Genomic DNA, 14,445 nt, shown 5'->3' on the forward strand with positions numbered 1-14,445 from the left:
TGGTAACTCGAACCTTACCAGTCACGTACTGAAACAGTATGCAGACTACTTTACCACGATGACGAGCAGCGGGCTAAACTCTGGAGCGCTTGTAACCTCTGTCGGCCGAAAGAACTAAACTGTACATTACTAGCTAGTATTTACTGTGGTATGTCTGTGATACTGACAAAACCAACTTTGCTAGCGATTGACCAGCACCACACACTATACATAAGACTCAGTCTGTGGCGTAATTATGTAATATTAGCGGTCACGAAGGACACTGGGTGACATTGTGAAAATATGGTCCTCGTAAAACGTTGAATATCAGCTTGAATTGGTATAGACTGGAGGTGTTGCTTTGACCTGGGAATGCAGCTCAAAATATGACTGCTGCGAATATCTTCTGTCGGAGCGTTGCCCAAGTCAATATTACTAATCTAGCTTCGCTTCTCTTATAAACACCAGCTAATAGTATGCAAACCGAAGCGTTTGCGCGAGCACTACCACCGTGCACTGGTCCTGTATGTAGCAGGTTGGTTGTGTCGAGAGTCGCCCTGGAACGGGACGCTTGCGCTGATCAACGGTAGCGAGATCGTTCTAGACGTGCGGGGCAAAACGTAGTAATCCAAGTCGACACAAGTAGCAATACAAGTGATATAAAGCCAAATGTATAAAGTCAACTCGGGGTTTCCAGGTAAAACTGACCAAACTCACCTCGCCCGCAATGTCACCCTTACCGTACCCCTACACAGTCGTAACGCTCGTCAGTGCGTCCTTGGGTACACTGCAGGAGATGACGCTCCTCCCTTCGCTTCACCGTCCTTCGCATACGCTGCGGTATTGATGTAGCCCGTGTCGTCCGTCTTAGGGACCTTGCCCATCGAGGTAGTACTTTGGCCTTGGATGCACCTTCGGTGGCGTACTCAACTGACAGTGCTGCTCCCGCTCCACACTTCACTTCGATACGACGGGATCAGGCACCAATCCGAGCAACGAAATCTGACAATGGCAGAGCTGATTCGGGCGAGCCGGCCGCTCAACCTCTTGGTGTGCGACTTCAAGTGGCTGGGCGCAGGTCACTCCAGAGTGAGAACGGGAACCGTGCCCAGGACGGTTGCTACCATTCCCACTCGGGACAATTGGCTTCAACGTATTTTGCATTGGGTGGTCACGCCTCTTCGCAACATTCATGCAGTACTTTTTACAAAGCGTACATCGAATATTCAGTTTCTCTAGGCTCGGTCTGTGGACTATCGACTCGGGTAGTAATCGCGTAATTAAACCCAGGGGGGCCTCACGCTACCAACGACACAATATTGGCTAGGTTGTCCAGTCAGCTAAAACAATCCCGCCAGTATGTTGTAAATACCAGTTCTACAAAAAATGTGTATCGTAATGCATTGTTTTGGAAATTCAAAATAATGATGATTTCGGAATGCCTGCTTTTTATCATGTCGAGCTCAAGGACAAGGTCGTGCTGGTTGGTGGATTTGTCGATCAAGCTCTGCAATAGCTGCACAAGAGTGTGCTTCGGCGCTTTTAAGCACCACAAAGATTTCTTGCTGTGGAACTACTGAAGTAATATTTTTTGTTTTTTTATAAAATTAACAAATTAAATTGTCTTTCTGCTACGGTTTCGAAATCGATGTGGTCCACACCATGAGAGGCTTTTCAGCAGGTAATCTCGTGGATAGGATGCAGCCTCGACGAACTTCAGTTTGAGGATGCGCTACTTCAGTTCGCGTCCGCTCACGTGCGTTCGTGTCCACCAAGAGCATTAACACGTTCGTCGGAAGATACTGGCTGCGTTTCATCCTCCAAACATTGAGAAAAACGTCGGACAGCGCGTACATCTTGACGAGAAAATGTTGCCTCAACTGATGCGTCGGACGAGGTTGCACTCTCGCCACAATCGCTTGTTGAGCGCCGTGAGGATGCAAACTATCGGAGACCAAACGTTCATGAACCCGCGGGACACGCGCCTTGCCTACGCCGACATCATCGTGCGTACACTTGGAAACTCTTACGCAACGCGAGACTTCCATCTAACGTCCATTACCCATTGTTGCAGGGCGAGGAGAGTCTCAGTGGCAAGTTGATCAGTGCCGGGCCAATTCTAGAGCGCATCGACATCTTTGGAGCTGCTGTCGCTGAAAAGTACGTAGAAAATTTGCAAAAAGCTGCCTGAAAACTAATTTTGGGCTATGAAGTGTGGCGTGCAAAGGTATCGCGACGATTTCGGTCGACCGAGTGGATTTTAAGAGTCAGATCGCGCACGGCGACCTCGTGAGGCTGGAAGGCGAGGTAATTTACACGGGAACGTCGTCACTGGCTGTCCAAATTACTGGGTACCGCCACGATGTGGAAGCCGGCAAGTTCATCCACACGCTGAGCGCTATCATGACGTGCGTGGCGTTGGACGAGAACATGCGTCCAAGTCCAGGGCTCCCAAAGTTGCTGGACCCGCTGGACCCAGAGTATGTAAAGAAACACGAGGAGATTGCAGCGCAGCGCAAGGAACTTGCCGCTCGGTGGCGTCAAGTCCAGGAGCAAGTGGACCAGTTGCCGCGTGTGTCTGCTGACATGCTCAAAACGCACGACATCGGTCGATCGCTGGAAGTGCCGATCCCGGACACGTTGATCGAAGTGCAGAGCTCCTTTTTGCCGAAACATTTAAACCGGAACAACACGATTTTTGGCGGAGAAGTGCTCACGTGGATGGACAAAGTGGCACTGTACAGTGCTCGCAACTTCACCAAAAATCAGAACATGGTCACTGTCTCGATGAACCGAATCTTCTTCAAATTGCCGATTACTATGGACGACATTGTCACGATGCACGCCCGTATCAGTAGCGTCCGGTAAGCTTAGTCCTCATTGAGACTACTTTCCCAATGAGTTTAAAACACTCACTCTTTTGTTGCAGTCGTCACCATTTGGAAGTCGAGGTCGAGGTGTTTGTGGGTCGCATTGGCTCCAACGAACGCCGCAAGTCGCACACAGGGTACGTACTTGTCTTGTTTTAATCGCTAGTATTGTTTAGAACCTAACTGGGTACTTGTCTGTTACCGAACAGCTACTTCACTGTTGCGAACTTGGATCGTTCGTACCGCATGAAGCAGATCTCGACAGGACTCATGGTGGACGAAAACGACCAGGAGAGCATGCGCACGATGCTCAAGGCTCAGCACCGATGGACATTCGACGACCAAGAGCTCAAGTTGCTGACGCTCGAGCCGCTCTCGTTGTCAACGCCCAACACGCCTTCCAAGTTGTGATACGTCGACAACTATGTATACTTCATGTGTAGACAGAAAACAGCCAGAAATGTCAATGATGCGCAACAGTTTTTGCCATCTACATGTACCAGCAACATTTTCACGAAACGGATTTTGACAGGGAAACGAACATCTTCGCAGCAAGTTTCTCAGTCTCGGACCGCTCCTGCATCGTCTCGATAACTTTGGTGGATCTGTGGCCGTAAAGTACGTGGATGGATGCAGTGCATTATTATCCCAACCTTGGTTTGTGGCTAACTATAAAATGTTTATGGCGACAGTGCGATATCCAAGAAGGTGGCGATGGCAGCACTTGAGAACCTGAACATGGTCAGCCCGATCAGGCATGGAGATGTTGTGCGTTTTGAAGGCGAGTTGATCAACTCGGCCGGTCGTCTTTGACTCTACAGGTGAATATTCCTTCTCAAGGGATATCAGGTTGCGGCAACTGAATATCTTCTGCATGTTTGTGTTTGCAAGGTCACTGGATATCGCCATGATCTTGCAACAGGAAGTTTGTCCATGCTCTTGATGCTGTGATGACAGCAGTGGCGCTGGATGAAAACAATCGCCCGTATCGACAACTGCCGGAGCTGGTTGATGCTAGTGACGCGAAGCGTATCGATCGCCTTCGAGAGATTGCGCTGCAACGCAAAAGCATGTCATTGCGCCGGAAGAAAATGGAGAAATTTGTGGATGACTTGCCACAGGTTTCACTAGAAATGCTAGGCGATTTCTCACGCACTGAGTGGTCTGAAAAGGCTCCAGTCAAGGACACTATCGTCGCGTTGTCGACCTCATTCTTACCATGCCATTTGAACCGGAACGGCACCGTCTTCGGTGGTGAAATCCTCTCGTGGATGGTACCGTTTATTTATCCGCAACATTCGAATCAAAAGGGAAAAAAATATTGCTGACGAATTATTGTCTGGGCAGGACAAAGCGGCGCTGTACTGCGGTAGAATTTTCACAGGAAACAGCAACATGGTGACTGTGCCGGCGGATAGGATTTCTTTCCATCTTCCTGTCAGGACAAACGACGTTGCGACCATGGAAGCACGCGTTTATGGTGTCCGGTATGAATTGTCCATTATTTTATGATGGCAACAATTTTCTCATAAGCGTTTGCACTATTTGCCCGCAGTGAGTCGAAGTTTTCCTCAAGCAATTTAGGTCGGAAGAACGTAAAAAGTCTCATACCGGGTACGGAGCTGTAGAAGTGCAAAGTGTCGAAGCACTCGCTAACCAGCTCGTTTGTTTTCTTAAAGCTATTTCTTAGTTGCCAACTTGGATACTTCAGAAAAAGCTGCCAACGTCACTCGTGGACTACATGTAGTTGCGAGTGAAGGAGACCAGGAAGGTCTGCGCGTGTTGTTAAAAGCTCACCACCGACGTAATCTTCGCGACGAAGAACACGAGCTGCTCCAATTGCAGCCTCTCGCGGTGTCCTTACTTTCAGGAAGCCATTTGTAAGACTGATCTTGACGCGATAGAGTTTATCCTTGCCAATACACGTACAGTACTGTAACAAGGTGATGCAAACATCTTTTACATTTCTGAAGTTTCGCATATCAAAAGTGGCAAGGTGCACGCGTTCACACGAAATTGCCGAGAACTTGCAGCTCGTCACTTGATAAGGTTAAACAACCTGTACGGCAAGTTGCCGTCGGCAACGAAAGTCACGATCGGATTCACCACGTAAACATTGATGCCCGCCATCTCACGATCGTTTTTGGTGCTTGGAGTCGAGATGCGTGGACACCAAGCAGCAGTACGATCGTGGGCTGAGCGGATTCCAAGCACCACACGCGACTCCAAGCAGAATGCCAATCGATGTTGTTAATCAACAGCAGCTGATGCAACCCCAGGCGTCAACACTAATACCGCGAATCTGATCGGTCCGGCCAAACTTCAATCCTTCGCACCTTGGATTGCTCAGGTCGCGAGCCTCATAGCCGCCCGCATCAAGCCTCGGAATCGCAAATGCACGACCAACAACGTGTACCGTATTTGAGGTATGTACACCAGACGCTTGAAGTTCGGCAATGCTCCTCCGCGTCCTGGTCTTGACTTGAAAAGAGTAACTACACCTCCTCCTATTGGTCGAAAATGTGCAGCATGTTTTTTCACGACATCTAGGGGCCATAATTCAGCTTTCCACAATCAGCGGGAGAAGACGCGGCACTAAACGTATTCCCCGCTGGCACTCACTCTCTATCGTCAGCGCTAGGAAGCGTGTTCGACACCATGGGTGCGTCCACAGCTCTTGTAGTTTCCGTCTCCTCTGCGTACTAACACTCGTTTTGTAATGTTTTGAAAACGTAGCGGAACCAGGAGTGTGGGTCATTGTTGCATTCCGCACTGAAAACTGCAACATGGTATTCATCTTATACTTGGTTTTTGTATGTTGCATTACAGCAAACGCGAGCGCGAGGCAACAGACGATGCGTTGGGTTCGCTCCATGAAACTCCGAGCGAAGCGCAAAAGCCCCGCGAGGATGAGAAGGGCAAGCGCTGGACCACTGACCAGGACGATGCGTTGCGCAAGGCTGTAGACGAGTTCGGCCAGCGCAACTGGAAGGCCATCGCCTCGCGTGTGGATGGACGCAACCACGCGCAATGTTTGCAGCGCTGGAACAAAGTGCTCAAGCCTGGACTGGTGAAGGGCCACTGGTCTTTCGAGGAAGACAGCACACTGGAGCAGATGGTGTTGCAAGGCTGCCACTCATGGGGTGAAGTGGCCGCTCATATCCCCGGAAGAACGTACGTCTAACTTCAAGCTGCAACGCATTTGAGCTGGTGTATACTGACGAGTTGCGGTCAAATGTAGAGCGAAGCAGTGTCGCGAGCGATGGAGGAACCACTTGGACCCGAGCATCAACAAATCGTACGATGGGCAATGATGAAAAATTCGTGTTTGCAGAAAGTTGCCTAATGTGCAAAACTGATAATATGCGACAGACCTTTTACACCTGAGGAAGACACAATTATCCAGGAAGGGTTCGAGAAAATGGGCAACCGATGGACACAAATTGCTGAATTGTTGCCTGGACGTACGGAAGATGCGATCAAGTTGAGATGGAAAGCATTGAACCCGAACCAAAAGGTGAAAGCCAAGCCTGGTCGACCGAAACTCATGCCAGGAATGACAGTCAACAAGCAACGCTCGATGGCTCCCCCCACACCTGACGATGTTGCGGCCACTCTGATGAATGGCCCAATTACCATGCCAGAGTTGCCCTCTTACGGAAATGGGTACCCTGACCCAATGCCCTATCTCGACAATAGTGTACCCATTACACCAATGACAATGCCACCTCAAATGGCAATGCCTCACGAAGAGTCTCTCCCTACAACACAAGTACCCATGCCCAGCCAATACCCAGAACCTATCGTTGAACCTCTGAGTGATGAGGTGAAGGCCGAAAATGACATAAATGATGCAGCCATTCTCAAGGAATTACTACGCAGTCACTCGAACAGCTTACTGAGCTTTGGTAGTGCACGCGGCTTGACCTCATTTACAGACATGTCGCCCGAAGACTTGCTTGCAAGTGGCGAACTGGACGAAATGTTCCGTGCAACAGTGTCAATATCCAAGGAAAGAGGCGAGAGGGGGCGTCTCTCAAGTAGCAGTATGATGGACAGTTTGACGAGCTCCTTTAAGAACCCAGAGTCGTTGCAGAAGGCTGTACAGAACCTGGATCACGAAGACAAGCATCTGTTTCAAGGACTTATTGACAGTTGGCGGGCTCAAAAATCGACTGGTGATGCAAATATCCACGAGGACCATATTGCCAATTTGCCAGTGGAGACGAACGCGTACTCGCAACATAGTTTCGAAACGAGTAGTGGCCACAATTTGACGCATTCACTGGATTGTGAGCAGACACGGTCGCTATCTCGACGAAACTCGAACGGCATCTCGTACGAACTTGGCAACATTTCGAATGATATTGACGATCTATTGGACTCGGATCTCATGCGCCCGATTCGTAAGGGCAAGATGTGCTAGCAAGGACCGGTTGGTAGCAGAAGTGTAACACGAAAAGGAGTGTGCTTGTGTGGCCTGTGTGCATGAAGCGAGGACCGTAAATGTCGTTATTTTCTTTGTTTTAAATAAGTTGGTTGAGAAATCCAAGTAAGAACGACAAGCACAATTGTTGAGGAATAATACGGTAAAGTCAATTCTTATTCATAAGTACTAACGATAAAAAAGGGCAACACGAAAGAATCCGGGCCCAAGTTTATGGTCAACTTCCGCAAGATTACCTTGCCGTGTTGCACAAACAGTAGCATTAAATTGCCGACTTTGTTATCGTTACAGTCACCTGTACGGTTAGTGAAAACTTCATGCGGATTGAAAACTTTACAGTACTGTACATGTAGTGGGAGAGTTACCATCAGATTATGAGTCACGCCTCGATGTTTCCTTTCGGTCACTAAACTTCGGTGAGAACTGCGCAAAAGATGTACCTATTCCGATTTTCAGCCAATTGTTTACTTTATAAAATTATTGGCAAATGAAAAGAGAACTCAGGTCACTCTTTTTACGCCAATCATATGTGGGTACACTGTCTTTCCGCAGAATTGGCCCCAGCCGTGAGTCTCACTCTTCAGTCCCAAGGTCCCAAGAAGGGCGCGAAGAATCGTAGCGGGGACGGCAAGTCTACAGGGCGACAACCAGACATACACCCCCAGTATCAATGGGTAAGACTGCTACCTCTCCCAACCTCCATAATATTAAACTAACCCGCGAATTTTCATGTAATCGCTTTTTTTTGCAGTTGCCGAGTCAGCAGTGTACGTATTGGCAAAAGTGAAAAGATAATCAGAGTGATGGTCATGAGAGTGACGATCGAAAGTTTTATCCGGGAAACAGGAAGCGCGGTCGGGACGCTGTGAATGCCGAGCCACACGCAGAACAAGCGGGCGAGGCCCAGAAGAAGAAGAACGGCGGCGTCGTGAGCAAGCGCTGGACGCCCGAGCAGGACGAGGCGCTTAAGAAGGCCGTGGCCGAGGTCGGGCACCGCAACTGGATGGTAGGCTGCTGTCCTCTCGAAGCTGAAGATGACGTAACTGACAGAATGATTGCCACCACAGGCTGTGGCCGAACGCGTGCCAGGACGTGACAACGCGCAGTGTTTACAGCGTTGGAACAAGGTTCTAAAGCCTGGATTAGTCAAAGGTCCCTGGTCAGTTGAGGAGGACGCGATGCTCATGGAGATGATGCTTAAGGGCTACGACAACTGGCGCCAGGTGTCAAACAGCATTCCCGGACGAACGTAAGTTGCATGCAACAAAGTGACAAATCAGAGTGATGGTCATTAAACAATTGCAATTGTTTCACAGTGCAAAACAGTGCCGCGAGCGTTGGCGAAACCGATTGGACCCAAGTATCAACAAATCGTAAGTGCATTTTACCTGGCAAAACAACAAAAAACGCGCGATTAAAATTGGTAAATTCACGTGTGAACAGACCATTTACCGAGGAAGAAGACGAAGCCATCCAGCAAGCGTACGAGAAATATGGCAACCGCTGGACGCAGATAGCAGAGCTTCTACCAGTACGTAAGCAACTGATTTATGAAAAAATGTTGTATTTTTAACAAAAAGTTAAAATTTTCGAATTTTGCAGGGACGTACAGAAGACGCTGTAAAACTCCGATGGAAGGCGCTGAACCCGAACCAGAAGACATATACAAAGCTTGGCCGTCCGCGTCTTCTAAACTCGGATGACGCGCCGCCAGTGTCCACGTCGCCAGTCAGACCCAATGTGCCATATACCGCCCCAGCACAACCTGTGAAGATGGAAATGTCGCATCACCCAGCTCCTGTGAACAACAATGCTATCAGCAATACGACTCAAGTAAATCTGGAGCCTATTTTGACGCCTCTGGAAGACGAGACGGACGAAAAAATGAGCGCGGAGGACGTCATGATCCTGAACGAGTTTTTGCGTGGCCACTCGAACAATTCGCTCGGGAACGGTAGTTTCAAGAGTTTGCTATCTGCAACCAGTTTGCGTGACTTGGGCGATGATATCGACGCTGCGATTATGCGGATGGAGTCGCAGTCAGGGGCGCACCCGCTGACGGAGTCTACAGTGGAAGACTCGACGGCGTCCAAGCCTCTTCCACTGGGCCGTCCTCCGCACCGAGTGCTTAATAAGATGCTGAGTCTTGGAGACACAAAGAGCGCGAGTTTGCGCTCGATTACGGCAGATGTGGAGCCCGACGATACGTGGATCAACGGAGGCTTGACGCGACGTCTCAGCAGCTTGTCGGTAAACGGAGAAGGTCTTTTCGAGCAGGAACTTGTCGGTGGCAACCAGAAATCGAGCTCTATGGACTTGTTCGAGCAGCAACTGGCGTCACTTCATGATGCAGGCTCCCTGATGAGTCTTCCGTTGGATTTGGGCGATGAAAGCAAGTCAGATAGCGCAGTGGCGGCGGCTGCATACGATGCAGTGAATGCTCCTCCTGCCACTTCACATGGCTCTTTGCAGCGCTTGATCTTGGAGGATGAGATCCCAGTGCACGGTCTATCGAACCAGACAGCGACGACGGACAAGAAGACGATGACAGCACAAGATTTCTACAGTAGCGCCATCCCACACGACCAACTGTCGACAGCACACCGCTTTGAGATCTAGAGGAGAGGACGGTGGAGTGTGTGGTCGCACTTATCTATTCGAACAAGAACTTGCAGACCGTCGGCCAGCTAGTGTTTTATCCAGTGGCCACTGGAGAAAAAGAAGAGAAACAAGTGCGTAAGTTGTCTTCGCGTTTCGTCCTACAAGATCGTGTGGTCTGTACGATTAAAGCCACGTCTAGTTTTTCGCTAGTTCTACGTCGTGAACTCATTTCGTCGTGTGAATGAATAAGTGCACAAATACTGCTGTAATTATGACAAAAGCAGGGGGTTATGTACTTGTTTCATCTTGCGTTTCTGATGCACGATATGTTCATCGACACACAACCGCCACACAAATAAGAGCTCCCCATTTCCACCGGAACTCTACCATGCAGCTCTGCAAGCGCTTCCCGACTCTCCTGGTCCGTGCCACCCGCCAGAATGCGCGTTCCGTCGGTTCGTTCCATCGCTTAACCATAGCATACCGTCTAGTTTGCTAACACTTCCATCGTCTGCATTCAATGCCAGCTCGCCAGTCTCGGTCACTTGTGGCTCTGACACAGACCGCAACTTCTGCTCCTCGCGGTCTGCGCTGCGTTGCATTCCCGTCACTCCGCTTCGGTGCTGCTGCTACCTTCAGCACGCAGTCTGGAGGTCGCGTAGTGGCAATGGGCGACCGTGTGTCTCTACACATGGATGGCACGCTGTCCGGTGGCGAGTCACTTCCCAAGACTCAGGGAGGCGCCCCGCTTAAGTTCATCGTGGGCAGTGGCCAAGTTCTCCCCGGTGTGGAAGACGCTGTACAGGGCATGAAGACGGGCGAGTCAAAAACTGTAGAAATTGAGCCTGCCCAGGCTTTCGGAGCCGACAAGCAGATTTTGACTGTCCCACTTAAGGAGATGAACTTGCCCGAGAAGGAGCGCGAGATGCTCGCGGTGGGTCAAGTGTTGGAACTCGCGGGTGGCGAGCGTGCACTCATTGTCAAGCTCACAGACGACACGATGGACATCAACTTGGCTCACCCGTACGCTGGTCAGTCTCTGACTGTGACGTTGGAGCTGGTGGACCACGAGTTGCACTCGGAGTTGCATGCGGACGAGCGTCTTGTGTTGCCTGAGGCCATCCAAGAGGGTGACAATGTCACCTTCCCTGTACGTGGCGATACAATGGTCATGCACTACACGGGCAAACTCGCCAAGGACGGCAAAGTCTTTGACTCGTCGATCGATCGCGGTCAGCCCTTCCAGTTCCAGATCGGCGTCGGCCAGGTCATTCGTGGCTGGGATGAAGGCGTCATGCGGATGAGTAAGGGCATGAAGGCCACGCTCAACATCCCGGCGGCTAAGGGCTACGGTAAGGCCGGCGCTGGTGGCGTTATCCCGCCCGACGCCGACCTGGTGTTCGAGGTCGAGCTGCTGGACATTGTGCGTCGTTAAGTAAGCGCTGAGTGATGCAGTGATATTTTCATTGTTTAAAAGTTTTAAACTTGTGGTTTACACGTCTGTGTTGATTGACTCGTCATCCGACTCTTCAAGATACGCCTGCAAGTTTCCGTATTTGGCCACTTGTCCAATGACAATGATGGCGGGGGAGTATTTCTTACCATCGGTCTTCGCTGCGATGTCTTGTAGTGTTCCAAGTAGCAAAACCTGGTCAGGGTTGGTACCTGAGTGAATTAACGCAACAGGAGTGTCCTTGCCCTTGCCACTTTCGATCAAACTGTCGCAGATATTGCCAATAGTCCGAGTTGCCATCAGCAACACAATTGTTTCCACGTTGGCAAGTGTGGCAAAGTCCATCTCCGCGGGTTTGTGGCCAGAGACGACTACGAAGCTGGTGCTGAGCGTCTTGTGTGTCACTGGTATATTCGCAATTGCAGGCACCGCCAAAGCCGAGGAAATTCCCGGAATAACTTCAAATCTGCACTCAGCACGGATGAGAGTACGAATTTCCGAGTGTACGCGGCCGAAGACCATGGGATCGCCTCCTTTGAGACGGACAACGATGTGTCCAGCGCGACACTTGTCCACTAGGATGTCATCGATATCCACCTGCTTAGCGGAGTCCTTCTTGCCCCCTCGCTTGCCTACGTAGATGATCTCGCAGTCCTTGGGGATCAGAGCGTACACTTCAGGCCCCACCAGGTCGTCCACTACAACGACGGTCGCACTAGCAAGCAGTCGGCGAGCTTTAAGTGTGAGCAATTCGGAATCGCCCGGACCGGCACCCACGAGATACACTGTGCCACAAGAGGCTTGGGAGCGTAACTGACGCGTACGAATACGAGGGAGCACCACTTGGGATACCATCAACGAGAGGAGTGCCCCCGATAGAGCGCCCAGAGCGACGTCACGCACGGGCATCTTGGCAGTTAAATGAAATATGTGGTGCACACCATTTGCAAAGTCAAGACCTTCACTCTTAAGAGTACCATAATGGTGGACGATTTCTATGCAACTCCAAGTTGCCGATTGGGTTTATAGATAAATAAATGCTGATCTCGATCAGAACGACGGGTGCTCGGAGATGGGGCTCGTCGGCAAAGCGTCTCGCTGCTTGAGTCGCGGTCTATCCCGTCTACCCTGTCCGTGTACAGTCCCAGCGGCACTCATCTCCGGTAGTTCCGGTGTTGCCCCGCGATTCTTGAGATGCTGGATACGCATCAGCGTGTGTTTTAGTACACGTTCAATTTGCTCCAGTTCGTGTGAGGCCAGCATCTCGATGCCGTAGCCGCTGAACAGCATGAGTTGCCGCACCTCGTCCTCCGAGTCCGCCAGCTCTTGACGAAGATTGCGAATTTCGTGCTCCAATTCCTGCACCGACTTGCCACTCCTGCCCGTAGTATCACTGCTCGCCTCTTTCACAACGTCATCGTTTTCAGAAGACGAGCGTTTCACTTGCAATTTCAGTAGTTTCCTTTGTCGTCCAAGTGCAACTCTCCGTCGGAAAAATAGTTGTGCCACTACAAGGCAACTCGATCCGATACACAACCCCAGTAAAAGCAACAACGGTTTGTTGCCTGTCAAAGACGTGACTAATGCTTCCAGCTCGTCATCGCGTGTAGGACACAGCGTTGCCACATCACTCCACGGTCCGTCCGTCTCGATGGAGAAAAATCCCATCGGCAACAAGAGCCCGAGCAGCGAATTCTCAGCATTCCTTGCCTTCATCCTTACGCGAAAGGCCAATTCCTGCTCTAGTGGCAAGTCCGCCAAGACCAAGAACGGATCTGTCGTGATCACCCGTTTGTTAGCAGCATTCCAGAGCGCGTCAAGCCCCCATCCGGTGACCCAGACCTGCACCTCATACGAATACGTGTCTGAGGTCGAATCTTGCGCTTCAGCTGCAGAATTTTCGTCTTCTTCGTCCTCTAGGCGTGCATCCTTTGCCCGCGCATGGACAGCCAGCGGATGGTCCTCCCAAGTGACCACTACGCTAGATACCTCGGCCGAGCGCGGCTTTGTAGTCAAGAAGTCCACTGGGGTCTTATGGACGCCACTTTCTTCTACTTCTTCTGCGATTGCCTGTTCGTCCATATAGCGAACGCGGTGTACTGACAAGTTGCGCAGTCGCAGGTCTACGGCAGAGATTGTGGACGTCTGACTCCAGAGCAATGAATCGACGGGGTTCAAGCTGCTGAGGAACGAGGAAGACGGCGCGGGCGATTGTGTGGTCAACGCTTGCAGCGTGATGGTAGACAGGAAGATGCACAGCGCGTAGAGTCCAAAGCCACCAGCGGTGCGCAGCGGACGACGCTTCATCGGTGTCCGGTGTTGCCAGGTTGAGGAATGGCGTAATGCAAATCGGAGACCCCATCCGAAGGTCGCTTTGGCAGGCACAGGGCAGCTAAAAAGCAACAACGTAAGCGATTGATGTATTTGGCAAGGTATTTAATTATGGATTTAGCTTTCTACTTGAGCAAGTCGAGGTGTGGCAGAATTGAAATCAAGAAGCAATTTACTGAGGGATATAATTTATTGCGAACAACAATCGGGCCCACGATGACGTCGATACCGAGCTTGTTTCGTGCGTTGTACATTCGTATACGGGGCACATGAACTCACCTGCAATGCATGGAGCAGAGTTGCACTCATGCAGCATTATGCTGTATATGCTAGGTTACTTTGTGTATGTTTGGCATATGTAAGCTAAAGGGAGGAAGCATCAAGGAGTGGCGAGGATCTTCAAAGCGACATGCCGTACAGCTGCGCAACTGGCAAGTTGCCAGTGGCAACGCCATGGTCACCTGTAATCCCTTGGACAAACTGCTGCAAATAAGCTCTACTGTAGTTTTGGGCATGAAATCGGACAGACGAAGAAAAGTGGGGGAATTAAAGATGCTATTGAAAGGGCCAAGATAAAATTAGACATTTTAAAGGTTGCAACGACTCTCGTAAGGGACTACAGAGCCACAGACTCCTACGCACCGAAAGACGTGGTCTCGCATATAAGGCATCCTACTTTAAAAAAAAACAGAAAAGAAAAGCCATCAAGAGTAAGGAGCTACCGGTACATGTAGTACTCTACTTCCTCTGGTTGGAAATAATCA

The 14,445-nt window shown here is 50.4% G+C and overlaps 7 protein-coding genes across 7 annotated transcripts; 5 read left to right on the plus strand and 2 right to left on the minus strand.

Moving 5' to 3' along the window:
* Nucleotides 1-1,916: 1,916 nt before the first annotated feature.
* On the plus strand, nt 1,917-3,260 carry PITG_05987 (ATP-binding Cassette (ABC) superfamily; the record flags this gene model as incomplete). Its single annotated transcript, XM_002998157.1, has 5 exons — nt 1,917-1,985; nt 2,054-2,139; nt 2,193-2,843; nt 2,909-2,986; nt 3,059-3,260. 5 exons carry the CDS (start codon nt 1,917-1,919, stop codon nt 3,258-3,260), a joined length of 1,086 nt encoding a protein of 361 aa, XP_002998203.1.
* A 539-nt stretch (nt 3,261-3,799) lies between these two features.
* Nucleotides 3,800-4,251, plus strand: PITG_05988 (uncharacterized protein; the record flags this gene model as incomplete). The annotated part of the gene is made up of 3 exons (XM_002998158.1): nt 3,800-3,952; nt 4,010-4,128; nt 4,197-4,251. 3 exons carry the CDS (start codon nt 3,800-3,802, stop codon nt 4,249-4,251), a joined length of 327 nt encoding a protein of 108 aa, XP_002998204.1.
* A 1,183-nt stretch (nt 4,252-5,434) lies between these two features.
* PITG_05989 (myb-like DNA-binding protein, putative) lies at nt 5,435-7,346 on the plus strand (the record flags this gene model as incomplete). The annotated part of the gene is made up of 4 exons (XM_002998159.1): nt 5,435-5,511; nt 5,586-6,023; nt 6,091-6,147; nt 6,222-7,346. The coding sequence occupies 3 exons, from the start codon at nt 5,665-5,667 to the stop codon at nt 7,273-7,275; spliced, it is 1,470 nt and encodes a 489-aa protein (XP_002998205.1).
* Nucleotides 7,347-7,872: 526 nt separating this feature from the next.
* On the plus strand, nt 7,873-9,915 carry PITG_05990 (myb-like DNA-binding protein, putative; the record flags this gene model as incomplete). Its single annotated transcript, XM_002998160.1, has 7 exons — nt 7,873-7,970; nt 8,048-8,063; nt 8,143-8,302; nt 8,364-8,545; nt 8,613-8,669; nt 8,740-8,827; nt 8,899-9,915. The coding sequence occupies 5 exons, from the start codon at nt 8,300-8,302 to the stop codon at nt 9,913-9,915; spliced, it is 1,347 nt and encodes a 448-aa protein (XP_002998206.1).
* A 370-nt stretch (nt 9,916-10,285) lies between these two features.
* Nucleotides 10,286-11,332, plus strand: PITG_05991 (FKBP-type peptidyl-prolyl cis-trans isomerase, putative; the record flags this gene model as incomplete). Its single annotated transcript, XM_002998161.1, has 2 exons — nt 10,286-10,352; nt 10,425-11,332. The coding sequence occupies 2 exons, from the start codon at nt 10,286-10,288 to the stop codon at nt 11,330-11,332; spliced, it is 975 nt and encodes a 324-aa protein (XP_002998207.1).
* Nucleotides 11,333-11,340: 8 nt separating this feature from the next.
* On the minus strand, nt 11,341-12,259 carry PITG_05992 (tetrapyrrole (Corrin/Porphyrin) Methylase, putative; the record flags this gene model as incomplete). The annotated part of the gene is made up of 1 exon (XM_002998162.1): nt 11,341-12,259. One exon carries the CDS (start codon nt 12,257-12,259, stop codon nt 11,390-11,392), a length of 870 nt encoding a protein of 289 aa, XP_002998208.1.
* Nucleotides 12,260-12,400: 141 nt separating this feature from the next.
* Nucleotides 12,401-13,867, minus strand: PITG_05993 (uncharacterized protein; the record flags this gene model as incomplete). Its single annotated transcript, XM_002998163.1, has 2 exons — nt 12,401-12,725; nt 12,783-13,867. 2 exons carry the CDS (start codon nt 13,655-13,657, stop codon nt 12,401-12,403), a joined length of 1,200 nt encoding a protein of 399 aa, XP_002998209.1.
* Between the last annotated feature and the right edge of the window lie 578 nt (nt 13,868-14,445).

This window comes from Phytophthora infestans, genomic scaffold (genome assembly GCF_000142945.1).
Source record: "Phytophthora infestans T30-4 supercont1.9 genomic scaffold, whole genome shotgun sequence".
In the NCBI taxonomy this organism is placed as follows: domain Eukaryota; phylum Oomycota; class Peronosporomycetes; order Peronosporales; family Peronosporaceae; genus Phytophthora; species Phytophthora infestans.